This window comes from Sphaeramia orbicularis, chromosome 16 (assembly GCF_902148855.1).
Source record: "Sphaeramia orbicularis chromosome 16, fSphaOr1.1, whole genome shotgun sequence".
NCBI lineage: Eukaryota > Metazoa > Chordata > Actinopteri > Kurtiformes > Apogonidae > Sphaeramia > Sphaeramia orbicularis.
The window spans coordinates 9,371,916-9,391,529 of NC_043972.1; the positions used below are offsets into that span (position 1 = coordinate 9,371,916).

Here is a 19,614-nt window from a genome sequence, read left to right on the forward strand (position 1 = left end):
ATAGTTTTAGCGTAAATACAGTAAAATGACATGAAAATGTTTACATTTACAAAGACAAAAATTTGGAGTTGTGAGTATTTATAGGTTATGATAGTATTTTACTGATTTGACCCATTTGAGATTAAATTGGTCGGTATGTGGAACCTGAACTAAAATGATTCATATCTTCATTATAATTTTTTGCATTTCACAAATTCATCCCCCAGGCCAGACTGGACCCTTTGGTGGGCCAGATTTGGCCCCCGGGCCACATGTTTGACACCTCTGATGTAGAGGGCTTCAAAACTCATGCATCAAATATGATACATTTGGTGTTACAGAGTTTATATCTTCAGTGTAATTTCGACACTTTGCAAATTCATCCCAGGGGCCAGACTGGACCCGTCCGGTCTGGTTTTGGCCTGCGGGCCTTATATTTGATACCCCTGATGTAAGGGAGTGTGTTGGTGTGACAGTGACGGGGACATGCATGGTGAGAGCAGCAGAATGTAACCTCCACTGCTGGTACAGATGTGGACAGTAACGAGCTTTCAGCACCAACCTATTAGTTTTTTACAACTGTTTCACACAGGGGGAGGGGGGCCTTTCATTAACTGAGATTAAATCACGTCTAATGCATCAGCACCATGTCCTAGAGCCAAAAGCCACCCCCCCCCCCCCTCCCCGTGTTAAAAATAGACAAATACATTTCAGAAGTGATTTGCTCTTTTGTTGGTGGCGGCTTGACAACCTGTTTTAACGTCCCAGCAGCGTGACTGGGATGTCACAGCGTGTGGGAACGGGAGGACGTGGAATGCGATGTTTTTGGACGTTGCCCTTTTCCTGATTCCACACCCACCTCCTCTTCACCAGCTCGCGACATGTTCTGAAGCACTGCTGCTTTGCACCCGTCGGGCCGCATCACCGGCAGAGATGGGCTGAATATGGCACCATGGGATACGCAGTGACATACAAGAGAAAGGGCTGACAGCATCTGACTTAAGAGTAAAAACAGGAGGACGCGGATTTGAGAGAAAAACAACAAAATCCTCTTTTTAACTCCTGCTGTTGTTGGCGAAATGTAGAGAAAATGCCAGTTCCCAAATGAGTTTTTCTCTATATTTAACCTTTCTTAAGTGATTTATCATCATTTATTGAAATATTATCATCTGTATTTTGCATTTTTCACTATAAATGTTGTATTTTGCTAAATTTAATTCACTGATCATGTAGATCAGGGGTGTCAAATCTGTGGACCGGGAGCCAAATCCGTAACGCTGAAGAATCCAGTCTGGCCCGTGGGATAAATTTGTGAAATGCGAAATTTACACTAAGATACTAACAAAATTGAAAAATTGTTCCAAAAAAAAGAAAAAAAAAAAAAAGAAAGCAAAATAACCTATAAATAATGAAAACTCAAAATATCCTCTTTGTAAATGCAAAAATGTTCATGTAATTTTACTGTATTTACACAAAAAAAACCTATCATTTCACAAAAAACGCAAATAACCGGAACAAATATTAACAACCTTAAATGTCTTAAGAGAGGTAAGTGCAATTTTAACAATATTCTTCCTGTTATTAAATGTTTTGTGTATTTATAGCACCACTGTGATCTGCACTTTATACTTGTGTAAATGATAAACTGAAGCATAATATTGTTAAAATTACACTTATTTTTCTCAAGAAATTCACATTGTTTAAAGGATAATTTGTAATGAAAATATTTTCATAATGTAGTTTTACTTTTTTCACTCTAAAACATAGAGGAAAGTTTAGAGTTGACATTATTTACATAGTATTATGTTATTATTTTACTGCCCACTTCAGATCAAATTTGGCTTAATGTGGCCCCTGAACTAAAATGAGTTTGACACCCCTAATCTAGATGTTCATTAAAACAACAAAATCCTCTTTTTAACTCCTGCTGTTGTTGGCGAAATGTAGAGAAAGAGACAGACCGCTCTACGCATTCACTTCATAAATTAGATTTATTTTGTTTTCATACAATATGTAGTTATGCTCATTCCAAATGTTCATCATTTCAGAATTGAAGGTAAGTGATTATCTGAAAACAAAAACCTGATCTGGAGGAAAAACCCTGCACGCCTGAAGCACCATGATTTTTGTATTGTTTGTCATATATATACAGTTACATATGCTTTATTTGCTTTCAGTAAATTCTATTGTACATAAATACCCACACAACCGTCTCTGCATTTGACTCTGCATATATTTTCCTATTCACCATGCGCAGGTTTCTTAAACCTGAAGCATAGGCACTGAATTTATCCTTGTTTCATGGTCTAGATGCTCTGCATATGTTTAACTCTTTCCCTTCTATACGTTTGGCAATTCACCAACAAGCAGGAAACATGAAAAATCTAAAATAGTTTCACAGAAAAAGATGAAGAGCTCATTTTAACAGACATTTTCAAAAGGTAATACATTCATTTAACATTAACCCATGCACATTACAGCAAAGATGTTTTTCTAGTAAGACTTTTTTTTTAAACTTTTTTTTTTTTTGCTTGTTGAGAGTATGAGGAAATATCATCAGTCTGAGGCAGCGCTGACTCTTTGTAGTATGTCCAAATGGGTCATGTATGTGCCTACATGGAGTAGGGACACGCTAAGTACAATGAAGGCAGATAAGGTGCTGTAATAAACACTGAGATGTTGTTTGTGCAACAACACTCGCACTGATGACCTTGAAAGAAGAAATGTTAAAGAAACTGCATGAAGTAAACGCCTTGTGTTTGGTTTTCCTTTTTTGCTCTGATGTGGAGCTGCAAAACTTGTCTTTGGCAAAATGTAATTCACTGATAGTCTTACATTAATACATTCTGATGTAAAAAAAACAAAAAAACAAAACTAAATCCATACCTATGTACATAGGTAAAGTAACTGTTGTGCTACTCCTTAAAAAGGTGCTATGTGTAGCACTTTAAGACAGTGTTACACATGAATGTAATGAATAGTTTAACAGAAATAAACTGGAAAAGGAAAATGGATCATTAGAACTGAAACGTACAGCCTTATTTCCACAGACTCTGTCGTTGGATATTGCTTCTAATCTACAAAGTGGATCAGTGACAGAGGCGTTGTTTCATCCTGATGGTTTTATGTAATGTTCTGATGTGACGATGATACACATAGCACCTTGAAACTACATTCTTCTGTCTCACATTCGTTCATACACACAAATGACATCAACTAGTCGACGCTGAGCGTGGTTAAGCATGCGGCCGTTTCGCTTGTTTCCTGTTAGTTTGCAAACGTCATGCAGTTTATAACTGTAGGAAGAACAGCTCAGGTTTAAAGACTCGTGTTTAATCCTGATTGTTTTAAAGGGCAGAGGATTATTATTAATATTATTATTATTATTATTTTTAAACCAAACCTGGATTTAAAACAATAAATTCAACAGTATTTGATAATCTTTTACATGTCTAATCTTTTAAGTGCTTAGAGAATTGAATGGAGATGACACAATGGTCAGTCCTCTCATGTAAGAAAAGCGAGTGCACAGTCCTTCCCTTTTCATCGTTTCACCGCCTCAGAGATGAGAGGAGCAGTACAGGCTGCACCGTGAGTGTGTACGGCGGAAAACATCTGAAGGAATAAAACTCGAGTTGGTCGTGTTACAGCAGTTCCTCGTAGAAAAGCAGGTAAGCCTGAGAGTTGAGTACCCGTGACTCCGGTACCGTCTGGACCGTGGTGTCGCTGACGTACACCCACTGGACCTGAGGGGCGGCGCCCGCCTCCCTCGCACCTGAAAATCAAATGCACATCAGTTAGATCAGAGGGGCCTAAATGAGAATAACATCTACTGTTAATAGGGATGATTATTCACATGGCCAAGCTACCAGATATTATCTTGATTTACCTAGTGGTTGTTTGGTCTATGAAAGATCAGAACTAGGGATGTAGACAATTCATCGACTATCTCCGCTAATATCTCGCTCCATCATGTCAGTGATGCAAAGTCAGGAATGCCCATTTCTTCTAAACTGCCCCTCTTCAGATCCATTTAGTTTATTGAATTTCTCTGCAGAATTTATTTTGTTTTACTCCATTAATGTCATTGCCTGTACTGTATCCCTAAAGGTACAATAAATCAATCATTAAGGAATATGACATGCTTTTTTCATGAGGTATATAAACAATATTTAGCTTTTATTCTTACAGACCCTATCAAAAGAGAAATTCAGGTTCTCAGGAAAATTGCAGCGTATCAATTAATCGTTAATCGATCGATAAGGTCACCAACTAATGATTAATGGATTAATCGATAATTTGCATCCCTAATCAGAACATAGTGAAAAAAAAAACAAAAAACAAGATGACATCCTGTAATGTCTGAATTCATCCACAGCTCAAATACACTCCAGACCCTTTGAAGACTACCATTATAACAGACTGCCTAGATTTCTTTATGCTGTTTTTACAATAAAAGTGTCAGAAATGGTCTTTTTTTTGCCAATTCATTTGCACTTTTATTCAGGAAGAACTAAAATTTCAATATCAGGCCATTAATTATCATTATTATATGTAATAAATGCAGACTTGAATTTTTGTTATCAAATTTATATGAATAAGAACTGTAAATGTGCATAATGAAACGTCATGGGATTACAGAAATACATTTTCAACTATTTTCCATGTATTCAAACATTTGAGTTTGTCTAGATCATTGTGTGTCCATGTTCTTATTATTTTTTAATTATTTCTCGTCATTTTGATCCTGTGTGATCGTCTGTGTTCACTTTCTGTGTACTTGTAGACAGAGCCCCTCATTTCACTGACAAAAACATCCATCATCTGCTTCTTTTACAAACACTGCATCTCTTTCTGCCCTGGCTACTTCTGCATATACAGTTTCAAATATATGAATATACATACATTTATAGAATATTTACAGCTAAAATACAACAATGAACTATACAAACCAGAAAAATACGGCTAAAAACAGTGAAAAAAGTGAAAAAATAAAATAAATAAATAAAAAAAACAGCAGAACTCGACAAAAACATGCTAGTAGAACGCTCCAAAAAAGCACTATCACTATGATATACAATTATTTACAAGAATTCCCTGCAAAAATACAGGTAAAACCTCACTAACAGTAATGAAAATCTTCCAACTCTCTCTCACTGACTGTACTCTGCTGCTCTCTGTTCGGCTCCCCCAGTCCCCCCCCCACACCAAGAGATCAATTCTACAGGAAACACTGCTCTACCCTAATGTGTTATATAACAAGAGGAAGCTCAAAATCTCAGCTTTCAGATGCTGTTTAAATTTTGTTAAAAGCGATATGGTTATTTGAATGACAGTGGCACTGGAGACACAACTGTCTTTAAAGGGTTAATGTTCAGAGGCACAAGGAAACATGAAAATACTAACATTTAAGAGGCTGGAATTTCTGACAATTTCTCTTGGTTTTCTTTAACCTCCTAAGACTCAGGAAATGTCAGCAAAGTACAAGCTTTTTTTGTTTGTTTTTTATTAAATAAGTGCCTATATTTGAAACATCATGATGCAACAGTTTTTTGAGATGCAGTTTTTGAAATTTTTAAGGAATGTCCTTTGTGGTGGACAGTTTTCTTTCTTTTTTTTGTATAAAGTTGTGAAACTCTTGTCCACAAATGTGGACAGAAAACCCATAGCTGGGTCTGAGGAGGTTAAAAATCACATAAATGTAGTTAATGATCCCATAGTTGGTGATTACTCTAATAGTTGAACTAATAGTTTAGTTGTTGTTGTTCTGTCAGGATAAATCTAGATATTCACTTATTTATTTCACAGCTGAGAAACAAAGAGAAACACCATCCCCACCAGAGAAAAGATTATGTAAATGTTAAAGTTCACAAGTCCTGTATGTCACAGGCCTGAAGCAGCGTGTTGACAGCTTCATGTTTGACCTCCACAGTTCACAACCAAACACTCCACCTCCAACATGTCAAGTCTCACATTGACTTGTTAAAAACAAGACCAACTGCATCCTTGGGTTTTCAGATACTGTTCAATGCTGCTCTAAGTGTGGGCACCTTTCCTTGACAGGGGAAGAAAATGAAAAGAATAAGATATCCAGTCGAACTATACGACACAAAAGTTGTTTTCATCATGTTCCGAGAGGGCAGACCTCCTAATGAACAGCGCTGACCTTGTTCATGAATCGCCCACAAACACAGAAACTGAAGAAAAGGTGTGCGAAGAGCCGGACCCTGACCTGGCATGTTCCTGTGGTGTTGTTCCGTTTTCCTCTGGGGGGATCGGACTTTGACATACGCCGTGTAGTGGCCCCCCCGCATCGATCCGCTGTGTTCGACGATCCCATACAAGCTGTAGAGGACGCGCTCACCTGCCGCCAAGTTCTGTCAAAGAAAAGACGATGAGAAACAGATGAGCATGAAGAGGTGATGAACAGCACCGACCAAGGACATCCACTCTAAACTTAACTACACACAGTTAATTTTAATTGTACACATGTACTGACGGGGATAATATGGACTTACTTTCAACACCAAGATTGTTTGTTTCTTTTATTTTTGTTATTAACCCTCCGGTATCTGGGTGAATATGTTATGCACACTTGGTATTTCATGTTATTAAAGGTCATATTATTTTTCACAATTTGTTTTAGGTCAGAATTCAGAAGTTGTTCATTTTTGCATGATTTTTAAAATTTTGACCCAGCCACTAAAATGAGCACATTGTCAACAATGAAAAATTCCTGCACTAACACCCTTCTACCAGGTGAGTAAGACACACGCAATGACACATTTTAGCATTTAACATTTGACCTAGCACAAAAAACAATAAGGCATATTAACCAATCTTGCTGTTAATCATTGACATATGTCACACTGCAAAAATTAGAAAGTAAGTAATCCAATTTTTATGTAGTACACTAAAAAAAAGAAGGGTTTTTTTGTGTTTTTTGCATCAAAAAATATGGTTTGTTTACATTCCAACATAGCATTTAAAGGGTTAAAAAAATATATGAAAGTTATTGAGTGTTTGGTATTTTTGTTAAGTTGATGAAATACAAAAAAAAAAAAATTGTACGAAAAAAATTTTGACATTACAACGGTGCTCCACAGATTACGTATTTTGGTGGTTAGGAAGGACCACAGAAGGTGGGATACTGGAGGGTTAATTATTCTTGTTTCAGTATAAAAAAATGAAGAATTCCTCTTTCATCTCTTCATCATATTGTTTTAGAATGAGTACAGATTTAGTTACAGCAATTAATGGAACAACCTAGGGATGTAACAATATGAAAATTTTATATTAGGGTTATTGTGAATAAAATTATCATGGTTATCATTATTATCGCGGTATTGTTGAAATGTGCTCAAAATGTTCAAAAAGTACTAATACATACACTGAAATAATTTAAGCAAGTTGTATTTTGAAAAAAAACAAACAAACAAATAACATAACACGCACAATGTACTTTATGTTGACAGAAAGATTAAAATATTGAAATGTAAACAGCAAACATACAAATGTGCATTACAGATGGAATTTATAGGATTTTATCAGAGGGAGAGAGAGAGACTGCTCTATACTAATGCGTACACTAATACTGTGGCAATAACTAAGCATATTGTACTGAAACGTTCCATCACCATACCTTGCAGGAAGCTGAGCAGAATGGAGCCAGATCCAGGATCAGTGGAAAGTCCACATGGCGGTTGACTTTCCGTAGGTTCATTCCTGCCTTAAGATAAAAACACACAACACCTTCACATTAACATTGACATCTCGGCTTAAAAACCACTGCATCACACTGATACTTTAAAGGACAGGTCAGCAGCTATTGAATTCCTACATATTTTATATTAAAACGTACAGATGAAATGGAGACTGAAAAACTGCTGCTAACCTGGTGGAAGCGTTTCAGATGCAACGTGATGACGGGAGGCAGCGACGATATTAACATTTGTTTCCTGGCACTGGTGTAAATCTTCTCCAACTTCTTGTCTATAAACACAACAAACAAACAAACAAACAAACATGTCACTTCCACCAAAGTCAGTGAATCTGGAAAACAGGACTTGACTGATTTAGACCAGGGGTGGCAAACGTGTGGCCCGTGGGCCAAAAGAGGCCGACCAAATGTTCCAATGCAGCCCGTAGGATGAATTAGCAAAGTGCAAAAATGACACTAGCTGCTTTGCCATTGACCCTCAAACTGCGCAAATATAAGTTGAGCATAAAAATGTGCCAAATGGAAAAACAACAATTTTGCCAAAACTCTTGTTTTTCGATTAAAAGTTTTTGAGGTGGTTTTTCAGGCATAGCACAATTGGTATATCATGCACAACTGCAGTGGAAAGACCTTTTTCCGCAACTAGAGTCAAATGAATAAAAAAAACGAGCGAAGAAGAGGAGTTTTAAAAGAAACATGGAGCGGTATGTCTGGACACACCAGGAAACTGAATCATTTTTTAATTTAGTATGAGATAAGAGGGGTAATATATAAGAATAATGAATATATCTGTAAATCAACATGATATTTCTGTTCATAGCTGTGTTTATGGAATGACTTCTCATGTCATCTCGCGATAATAAATAAACAAATCATCGCATTTGTGATTTAATGGAAAAACCAACATTATGCACTTCTGCATTTTCAACATTTTGCAAATACTGGTAAAGATTTGCACATAAGTCCAATGGAAAAGCAATAACTGAACATATTAACAGTCAAGGGTGTTGAACTCGTTTTAGTTCAGGTTCCACATGCAGACAAGAAGTAGCGAAGAAGTAGTAGAGAAGAAGTAGCGTCAAAAAAAAAAAGTCGGTGTGGAGAAGCTCAGCTCTTGCCAGAAAAAGTAGATATGTTTGTGTTTCTGAAAAAGAACTGCTGAACATGTGCAGTACACTTCATGCTAGAGGGAGTGGTTTGTTTTAGTTTGCAATACTTTAGTTTGAAAAATGTTATGTATGTTATATTTATTTTTAAGTTATTTACCCTCCACACACACCTTTCTCAAGTTTTCTCAAGTTTTATGTTATCTTATTTCACTTGTGATGTTGAGAAATACATATTCAGAATTCAGAAGTTTTTACTTTTTTTTTTTTTGACAAAATTACTTTAATCATCACACATACACACAAAAAGTACCGAAAACAGGTACCGGTTCCCAGGAGCCAAGTATGGGTACTGTATCTGTTTAAATGTGAACGGTACCTATTCCATTCCCTACAGTACATACAGCCAGTCGATGAAGCACATACTGCTGCAGGAGTGAATGGAGCGGCTTCTATAGGCATTCTGATACTTTATTCTTAAATGAAAAATGAGTGAAGGTTACAATCATTCAGAACTGACATGAATGAAAGCTGCCAGTAACGACAATGCTCCATGAAGGACACAAAGCGATGCACGTCAAGACTCAGAAAACAGATTCTGAGTTTTACTCTAGATGTTTGACACAGACGACCGTTAACAGGATTAATCAGTAGAGCTCAACAATTCACCGAACTGTTATCGAGACCAGACCTGGGCATTGTACGGCCCGCTAAAAACATGTGGTCTGATAGCTTTTTGCCTGGTGGTGTGGTTCAGTCAGACCTCAGTTGCAGAGAAAAACTCACTGAATCAAATAGTCAGATGGTCCAGTCGCCTGATTGGTGAGTCCCAGTCTTGTCCCGCCTCCCTGTACACTAAACAGGTACAGAGGATGGCTTCATCAGTTCTTAATAATGACTCCCATCCTTTACGAGGTGAATTTCAGCTCCTTTCCTCTGGACGGAGGTTTTTAGTCCCAAGGTGCAGGACACAGCGTTATAAAAACAGCTTTGTTCCTGTCGCCGTCACTGAGCTCAAGAAGAAATAGCGACATTGCACTTTATTTACTTATTTTAGTTATTTATCCTATTTCTTTGCTCTATTTATTATTATTGTGATTTCTAATTTTTAAATTTTATGTTCTTATCCTTTTTTTTAATCCCAGAGGCTTTCTATCTTCTTGAGGTTTTTTATTATGTTTTATTGCGTCTTGTTTTTATTTACTTGATCCTATTTATTTATTCTTTTACTTATCCATGCTGCTATACTGATGAATGGTGGAACACTGAGCACTTCTTGTGTTGACACTCGATCAAGTACCTGCCGAACAGGTTCAATGTATGTTTTGTTGTAATGCCAAATGCAATCACTATGTCTGCAAAACAAATCTACACACGGGTATAAATAAAATAACCTTGAACCTTGACCCTGACTGGTCCACATGAGGTCACTGGCAAATTAAAAGTCAGTGCAAATATATATCATCATAATAGCAAGGTTATAATAGTTTTGGATTTTTCGATATAGTTTAGTTTTATTTGGTTTTGCCTTTTTTTCCTCTAATTCAGTTGGTTTTAATTAGTTTTTAGAGCAGAGTTGCCAGTTTTTATTAGTTTTTGTTTTTTTTACTAAATGCTTAGTTTTACTTTAGTTTTAGTTTTTTCGTATCTTTTAACTTCCTCGCCATCGTATTCAAAGAAATCCCAGACAGGACTCTGCTGTTTTCTCCCAACTTTAGTCTCCATGTTGTCAGGTAGAGTGGGGACCAGAAGACGACTCTAAACCACAAGTGACGACAAGTGACGGACTGTGAAGTGCCATATGGTACTGCTAGCTAAAATTGCTTGAGGGAAATAAATCGATTTCATATCAATCCGACGAAAACGAAGGGAATTTTATACGTAATTTTTATGCATTTTAGTTAGTTTTGTAAGCACACAATACAGTTTCAGCTAGTCATCATTTTTTCTTTTAATTGTAGTTTTTATTTATTTCAGTTATTTATTTATTTCAGTCAGACACTAAAGGCCAGCACACACCATCTGAAAAACAGGTTTTTATCCCAGGGCCATAATTGCACTGAATACTGCTGGACATTAACTGTGTGGAATGCTGAATGTTGTCCAGAGTATGTGATGTTTTATGTCTCTTTTATACTTCTAGTAACACTTTTTTTTTTTATGCTGCTTTTTAGATATTTATGCTGTCAGGGTTTTCTTTTTATATTTTAGTTTTTATACTCTTTCATATACATTATTTATACTTTTTTTTTTTTATGGCACCTAGGACGATTGCACTTTTTAATTTCGTTGTACCTGTACAATGACAATAAAGACATTCTATTCTTCTATTCTATTAATGAAAATGCTTTTTCAATTCTAGTTTTCGTCATTTTGTTAGTTTTCGTTAATGATAACAACCTTGTGTAATAGATACAACCAATACAATGGCACTGCTTTTATTTTGAAGGATCTGCTAAATTAGCGTTTATTTGAATTTCACACAGGGAACATGATCTTTATAATCATTTTATATTCTGAAATGTAGCGATTACCATCCAACTAAAACTGTGACTCATAAAGTAATATTGCACAGTCTACCAAATCCATCAGAATGTCACTATTTCTATCACTGAGTCCTAATGACCATATATGTCCTGTTTTAATAATTTTAAATACAGCAATGATGCTGCTGCATGCCAGTATTTTGCAGATTCTATTAAACAGTGAATCAGTTTGACCCTGACTGAGATCTCGCTGTGGTTTCTCATATTTTCTTGCTTCCTGTAGGTCAGGGGTGTCAAACTCATTTTCTTTCAGCTTCCACATTCAACCCAATTTGATCTCTAGTGGGTCAGAAAAGTAAAATAATAACATATAAATAATGACAACTCAAAATGATTCTCCTTAGTGGAAAAAATGACATTAAATTACGTAAATATTTACATTTACAAACTATCCAAACAAAAAAGGTGCAAATATCTTCAAAAAACTGAAATTTCTGATAAAAATAAGTGCATTTTTAACAATATTATGCCTATACTTATCATTTATACATGTACATTATGCATCGGATCTACAAAGGGACAAAATATTTAGTACCAGAAGTATTAAAATATTGTTAAAATTACACTAAAGTTTCTTCAGACATTTCAAGTTGTTTATATTTGTTCAGGGTATTCACATTTTATTGTTAAAAGATAGTTTGTTAATGAAAATATTTTCTCAATTTAATGTTATTTGGACTGAACAAAGAGAAAAATTGGAGTTGTCATTATTTAGAGACATAATGTCATATTTTTTCCACATTAAACCACAAAGAAAATCTGGAGTCATTATTTATAGGTTACTATACTATAATTTTACATCAGACCATATTGGTTTGTATGTTGAGCCAGAATTAAAACGAGTTCAACTCCCTTGACTGTTAATATTTTCAGTGTAATGTTTGCACTAGAGCTGCACAATATATTGTTTGAGCATCGTCATCGCGATATACATGTTTGCAACAGTCACATCGCAGGTCCTGCAACGTAGGAGGCACATGAACTCAACGTGTTCTCATCTAATTTCAAGGGTAAGTGACATATTGCACGCAGTGATCCACCAATCACAATCGTTCTTAATCAGTTTGGAGTGAGTCGCTGGTAACAACATGGAAAAATGAGCAACGAACAAGAGAAAATCACCGAAAATGAAGACTTGGTGCCAAAAAGAAAAGCAACATCAGTTATCTGGAATTATTTCGGCTATAAGAAGGATGATACTGAAACACGTGTTCTGTGTCGACAGTGCCTTGCACCTGTTGGCACAACAAGAGGAAATACAACTAATTTGTTTGACCATTTACGTCGGCACCACATAGCTATTACATCCTCCTGAGAATTTTTTCATATCGCAATATATATCGCAGGGTTAAAAAATGTCAAAATGTCAGTTTTTTCCAAGATTGTGCACCCCTAGTTTGCATTGAGGGCCTGGATTGGAGCCTTTGTTGGGCCGGTTTTGGCCTGCGGGCCGTATGTTTGACACCCCGTATGTTTGAATATTTGCTGATCTTACCTGACGAGCTGCTCTTGCGCAGCTGCTTCTGCCGCCGTTCGGTGCAGCTCTCACACAGCAGCTTGTTGTTACCCATGAGCAGCTCGACGGAGGTAAATTGGTGGAGGCAGGACTGGATGGAGCACTCCTTGGAGCTGGGCGTGTAGCTGTGGGACAGCGCCTGGAACGCCCCCTGCTGGTGCTGATGGTGGACGTTGTCTCGTTGCGTTTCCGGCTGCTCCTCTGGGGAACAGTCTCCAGACGTGAACCCCAGGTTGACCTTAGAGACCATCGTGACGAGCTGCTCTACGGTGCCCCCTGACCTGGAGGAGGATGACGGGGTCGGGGATGGGGTGAGGGTGGAGCTGGATGAAGGCGTGGACAGGTGTCCGTGGCAGGAGGAGGAGGAGGTGCGAGGAGCCCACTCGCTCTCTGAGGCCTCGCTGTCGGCGTCGTTACTGCTGTCCTGAGGACCAGAGTCTCTTTCGCTGCCGTCTGATAGGCTGCCGGCAGCCGCCATTTTACAGACGGAGGCACCGCGGGCCGATCCACCGGCCACACCCTCCTCCTCTGCTCGCTCCGCTCCACACCCTGCTCCTTTTTCCTCCAAAGAGCTGGAAGATCTACGGCCCTGGAGCTTCTGAAGACACAATATTATGAAGACACCTTTATACAAGTTAGTGTCATTACTAATGCTGCCTTCAGGTGCTATCGGGAAGACGAACCTTTCCACTTGTGAATATGAAATTATGAGTGTGTTGTGTTCAAGTGCTTTTGCTGTTGTAGGAAAATGAAAAATGGCTGACACACAATTTATCACAACCTGTTACTTGGATAAAACAGTTTTGGATGTGTTCTTTTATCTGCTACAGAATTATTTTTGTATTTTTTGTTTGTTTTTTTTACACACACATCATCAGCTAACTGCAGCAGAACGTTAATAAAAGCACTGTTTATCACTAGCCATCATCCCTTGCTGCTCTTCGCCATGTTGAACAGTTCAAAGGTTATTTTCATCGCGTATCAAAATTTTTTCCAAGTTCTCCAGTGGAAAATACAGCGTGAGGGGGCGCCGTCTTCGTAACTAGTAGTTACCACAATTCCGATAGCACATGAAAGCAGTGTATGAGCATCATTTTACTGAGGACTTTCTGTACTTTCATTAGTTTTTATTTACTTTTTGTGTGTTTTATCAGTTTTGAAAGCAGTTTTGCTGCTGTGCTACATTTTATTTTGTGGAAAAGTTTTTGATGTGCTTAAGATTTAGTCCTTTTGTTACATAGGGATCAACGTCAGTGTAAACCACATTATCCTTCTTATGCGAGACTTGACTTGACTATGACTTTTCAATTTATGAGTATTTTCACCTTGAGAATTACACAATATATTTTATCACCTTACGGTACGAGGCACTTGCTTTTATCTATAACATAGTTATATTCAGAGACAGACTCTTTCAACTTTCTCTGCTGCCAGATGCATCTACACAGGCAAAACTAAAAAAAAAAAAGTGGAGGACATATTTCATATTTAGCCACAATGTGGACAGTGTATCCAAAAAGATAGAAATTAAAGATTTTTTTCAAATTTTATCTAAGTTAATTATGTATACATGTATTTTTTTTTTATTTCAATGTCATTTTTCACTCTTAGTTTTATTATTTTATCAATATTCAGTGAATTCATGCAAAAGACATTGTGACGTAAGTGCTGTAATTACTGGTCTGTGACTGAAATACCAAAAACCCCAATGTGGACAGAAAGTGAATAATCCAGAGCCGTACCTGTCCACTCATCTTCCTTGTGTTCCTGTTGACAGAATGAGCAGCAGAAATAACCTGGTCATTGTGAGTCATGTGACTGTCCTGCTCCCGGCCGCCCTTCCCCAGTCGTCCGGGGTTTGATGGTTTTGACGTCTGAGCAAATAAAGAATCATTACTTCAATGTGGAATTATAGAGAGTACCGGTCAACTCTGACTGAACAGAAACAAATTACTGCTTTTGTTGTTTCCCAAACATAAAAAGTATCACTTATCACATACACTTTCTGACAATATAGAAACACTCATGGTTTGCATTTAGTTTCTAAAGAGCAGCTGTGTTGTCTCACCCGTTCCTCTATGATGGGTAAAGAGATATCTATGAAAGCCTCTTTCACTGTGGAGATCTGCCAAAGAAAGTACAACATAAGCGTACACATTTTAAACCGTACAAATCAAGGTTAAAAGAAGTGCATGTTATTTCTTATGAAAAGAGGCCTGAAAAGAGGCCGATCTTTTAATATTCGTCTCTACATCCAGACAAAAAAGGGGCTCTGACACTTCAAATATCTACAGAAAGTTAAAAAAAAAAAAAGTTTCTTTAAATAGAGAACTTGCTTCAAAATGTTTGGTTATCTGTCTTTATGCATGCACATTTTCTTCTTGTACTTCATTCTGTTGCTGCCTTGACCATTGAATTTCCCCTTTGTGGGATCAATAAAATCTAAGACATGATGAACTTCATGTTTCGTCAGCTTCGTGTTGCTTGGAGAACAACATTGAACTGGCACAATGTGCTGATGTGTTATTCATTTATCCATTTACTCTAGTTGTGACAGGGTTTATTATATAGTTCCATAGATGGTAGAGGTTTCTATTATTTGTACCAACAGTTGCAGTTGTAGTATATCCACTGCTAGTACTTGTATTTGTAGTAGTAGTATTAACAGTCATGGATATTTGTTGTAGTGATTGGTAATTACACTAGTACCAGCTGTTCTCATTTTTAACACTTCTAGTTCAGTGTGCTGTGCATCCATGTGTCTCCCCCCATCTCCCTCCTTTGCCCCCCCTCCCCCAATCTCTCTCTCTCTCTTTCTGTCTCTTTAACCCCAAATGGTCAAGGCAGACGACTATCCTCCAGGAGTCAGGGTCTGCTCTAGGTTTCTGCCTGTTTAAAGGATGATTTTCCTCGCCACTGTCACCAAGTGTTTACTCCTGGAGGATTCTGTTGAGTTTCTGTAAATTGGCTTAAGAGTCTAGTTTGGACCAGCTGTATACGTAAAGTGTTATCAGATAACTTTTGTTTTGATTTGGTGTAAAATAAATACAATTTGATTTGATTTTTCCGACTGTCTAACACTGACCGCTCAGATTTTTCTATAGTTCGTGCACATACACTTACATGTTCACACTCCTCACACATGATAGTGTTGGTCAGCTCGCCTACAAAGATGCGGTCAACAAAGTTCATTTTCACACCTTCTTTCCCGTATGCTGGTGGAAAACAGAGACAGGCTTCAATTGATTAGAGACTGCACATTTTTTAATCATGCTTTAAATGTTTCACACAGAATACTGTGACTCCTAAACATTTGTCATTTATCTACTAATTAATGTTTCTCCAAAAAGGCTGTTAACATGGAAAGAAATGCATGTTTGGGGTGAATTGCTTCTTCTTCTTTTTTTTTCTTTTTACTTTGAAGGACATCTATAATGCAATACTACACTTTATAACCTCATAAATATAATTACACACAACATTTTTGCACTTATTTATCCACATTTCTTTTAATGTTCGTATTGATAACATTTGTCTAGTACATATTGTCCAACTTTCTGTTCTAACTGTGTTTAATATATATAGAGAGATATATATGTGTGTGTATTTGTCCTGCTACTTTAATTAAACTCGTATGAAGCAACTGTAACACACAATAATTTACCCTGGGATTAATAAAGCATTCTGATAAACAGGGAGTTTAAATTATAAAATGTAAATGTCACTACTTTAAATGTTTCTCTCTGAGCGTCTCTAACTAAGCTGCATTTCTTTTATCCGCCACTAGGTGGGACTATTGCTCTTGGTCATGCGTGTACTGCAGCAGCCTATCCCACCTTTGACTTGGCGTTTGGTCTCCTCGTCCGCCGTCTTCTCTGTGGGATTGTTGAACGCCTTCAGAATGCCTGCTTTCACCCTCTGTAAACGTCAAATACAAAATAACAAACTCACTGTAAAAACTGCTCTCCGCGCTGAAAAATAATTACACAGATTAAGATGGGAATTAGAAATGTTTCTTCTACTTCTCGTATTCATCTTAAATCCTTCCACTAATCCCATCCATTAGTGAAATATCATGATCCAAGCTGAAGCTCAGTTTGACAGGTTTACCTATTATAAGCATCATTAGTGTAAAATAATTATTGTGCTTGTCTGGAAACATTAAAACGTAAATCTCAATTAACTGTGTGTACAGTCTTTGCGGGGCCTCTTATTGAAGGTGACATGGTCAGTGAGTGTGTTGTGAGAGAGCTGTGAAGAGGCACCGCCACAGTAAAGCACCAATCAATAGATAATTGGCCATGGTCTATGTCTGTGGTCGAGACCAGTCGCCCCCTTTGTCCAGGGACCCATGCACTGGACTGGCTATTTAGGTCAAAAAGCCCAGTTAATCCCAGCCCGGCTCGCCAACACCCCACTCTGCACAGTCAAACCAGGCTGAGGCTCTTCTACTAATTAATTACCAGTAACCCCCATCCAGTGTGCACTGTCCCACAGAGGACGCGCGTCTGAGGGGGGTGGCTGGGGGGAGGTGAAGAGGGCTGCTGGTACGAGGGTGCAGGGGTGGAAACTAAAATGAAGACAAGGCGAAGAAGGACAGACCATGCCCTGAGAGAGTAATACCTACCGTCTCAGCTAATTGGTGATAATTGTCTGGGGCCAAATTAGCATATTGAGATCTCTGATACTAATGGCCAATCAACACAAACACTTAGGGCCTCTAAGGTTAGTGATACATGCTGCGAAACACCAGCTCCTCTGAAGATATAAGTCAGACGCTTATTTACATTAAAAATGTCTTCCTAACAGGGCAATTTGCACAATTTGGTGAAAAACTGCAATAAATACAATGAGTCAACCTGCTTGGAGAGTGTATTTTTTCCCACTCAAATGTGAAAACTAGTACAAAAAAACAAAACAAAAACAAAGACAAGCAGGGTTTTTCCATTTTAACTTTTTATCTCTGCTCAGTGTCACTGAATCTGAAATATCGCCACACACTGGGCCTTTTAATCGCAGCCATTTACAGTATGTGACCGTCATTGGAAAACTAATCTAAATTTTATTATAAGGAGTAATATGATTCAACGGTGCTAAAAGGCCATGGTATCTGCACGGCTTGGTCGTATAAATGCGTTTAAGACAGAATGAATAGTAGGGACTGTACCCCCTCCCTGTTTGCCTCCTTGATTGGATTGAGAGACGGGTTGATGGTGTGTGTGTGCGTGAGTGTGTGTGTGGTGGGGGGGCTGTGGGGTGACCCTCGAGCACAATGGGACAGCCCTGGAGCTCATTCAGCAGCTGTGGGTTTCCCAAGATCACACAATGATGCTGGTCGTGCCACTTGCAAGTCCCCTAAGTGGCACAACTGTCAGCGTTCACAAGTTTGAATGGGAGCAGAGAAGCCCAGGCTGCACCCCACCCCACCCCACCTTGGGCCTGGGGCTGACCACTAAATACACCCGCTAACTTCTCCCACTAGGTTCATGCAGGCACTGGTGGGGCCACGGGGCCAGCTCAGGCCTGCAATGGGCTGCTGTGGGGCTGCCTAATTGCACTGTGAAAGGGTCAGGGTGGGGGTGTGCTGCGCTTGCCAAAAACATGGCACCATAAGGTTAAAACAAAACAAAAAAAAGAAAACCTGGAAAACCCATGGAAAAAGACACACATTAAAACACAAATACAGAACAGAACAGTTGCACTAGTATAAAAACATATAAGATTTCCAGTAAAATTATTAACGATGTTGAACTAAAAGGATGTGTGAATATTCTACTGATAAAAAAAGAAAACAGCACCTATGGCAGAAGTCCATCATCAAAACACTAAATGATGGGATGTCTTTTAGGGAGAATAATGTTCATCCTCCGTTGAAGACCTGGACAATTAATTATAAGCCGTTGTCCTAGCCCAGCACCTCAGTAAAGCACTCTCAGCTGGTTTTACCTTTAATTTGTCACCCTGTGTGTATATCTTTAACCTGGTCCTTCTATCTAATTTGTGCGAATTTTTTGCCTGTTTACCAAGTTCCAAAGCTTATAACTGAAGACACACAAGGACTAAATTAATCAATGGCACCTCATTTGAGAAAGTTTTTTTTTACCTTTGCTTTTTTAAAAGCCATGTTGGAGCAGGAATATAATTACTGATGGAATGGAATGGTCATGGGACTTCATGACTCCAAACAGGTAGGAAGTCCCATTAGCTTTAATCATCACCCAGGTGATTCTTTCACAAATTATGTTTTGGTGTTGAAGAATACTGTAAAATTTAGTTAGCGACTCAGTTGTGGAGAATCTACCCTTTCTAACAAAGCCCAGCCTATACAGCGAAAGGTTTTACTGTAGAAACTCTAATGTACAGTCGCAGAAAAAATTATTAGACCACCCCTTGTTTTCTTCAATTTCTTGTTCATTTTAATGCCTGGTACAACTAAAGGTACATTTGTTTGGACAAATATAATGATAACCACAAAAAATAGCTCATCGTAGTTTAATTTCAGAGCTGATATCTATCCATTTTCCATGTTTTCTTGATAAAAACCAAAATCACTTCAGTTCTTACAACAATAGCTATGGCATTGTACAGACAAAAACAGTGCTTTTAGGCATTCCATGTTTTCTTATCTGTCTGTTTTAGTCACATGATACACACCGGAGTTAGTACTTGATTGTTTTTGATGACTTTTGATGGTCTAATATTTTTTTCCGCGCCTCTATTTAATACAAAGTGGTGACTGGATCACTG

General features: G+C 37.9%; 1 protein-coding gene across 3 annotated transcripts in view; it reads right to left on the reverse strand.

The window, feature by feature from the left end:
• Positions 1-1,951: 1,951 nt before the first annotated feature.
• usp45 (ubiquitin specific peptidase 45) overlaps positions 1,952-19,614 on the reverse strand; it is a 55,013-nt gene continuing 37,350 nt past the window's right edge. For all 3 annotated transcript variants that reach the window (XM_030158551.1, XM_030158550.1, XM_030158549.1), the window contains exons 10-18: positions 16,704-16,785; positions 15,991-16,082; positions 14,936-14,992; positions 14,610-14,741; positions 12,847-13,465; positions 7,874-7,971; positions 7,622-7,708; positions 6,212-6,356; positions 1,952-3,754 (exon numbers count right to left, since the gene is read on the reverse strand). In XM_030158551.1, coding sequence (XP_030014411.1) covers positions 3,624-3,754; positions 6,212-6,356; positions 7,622-7,708; positions 7,874-7,971; positions 12,847-13,465; positions 14,610-14,741; positions 14,936-14,992; positions 15,991-16,082; positions 16,704-16,785 — 1,443 coding nt within the window. In that variant the 3' untranslated portion in view covers positions 1,952-3,623. The remainder of the gene's footprint in view (positions 3,755-6,211; positions 6,357-7,621; positions 7,709-7,873; positions 7,972-12,846; positions 13,466-14,609; positions 14,742-14,935; positions 14,993-15,990; positions 16,083-16,703; positions 16,786-19,614) is intronic.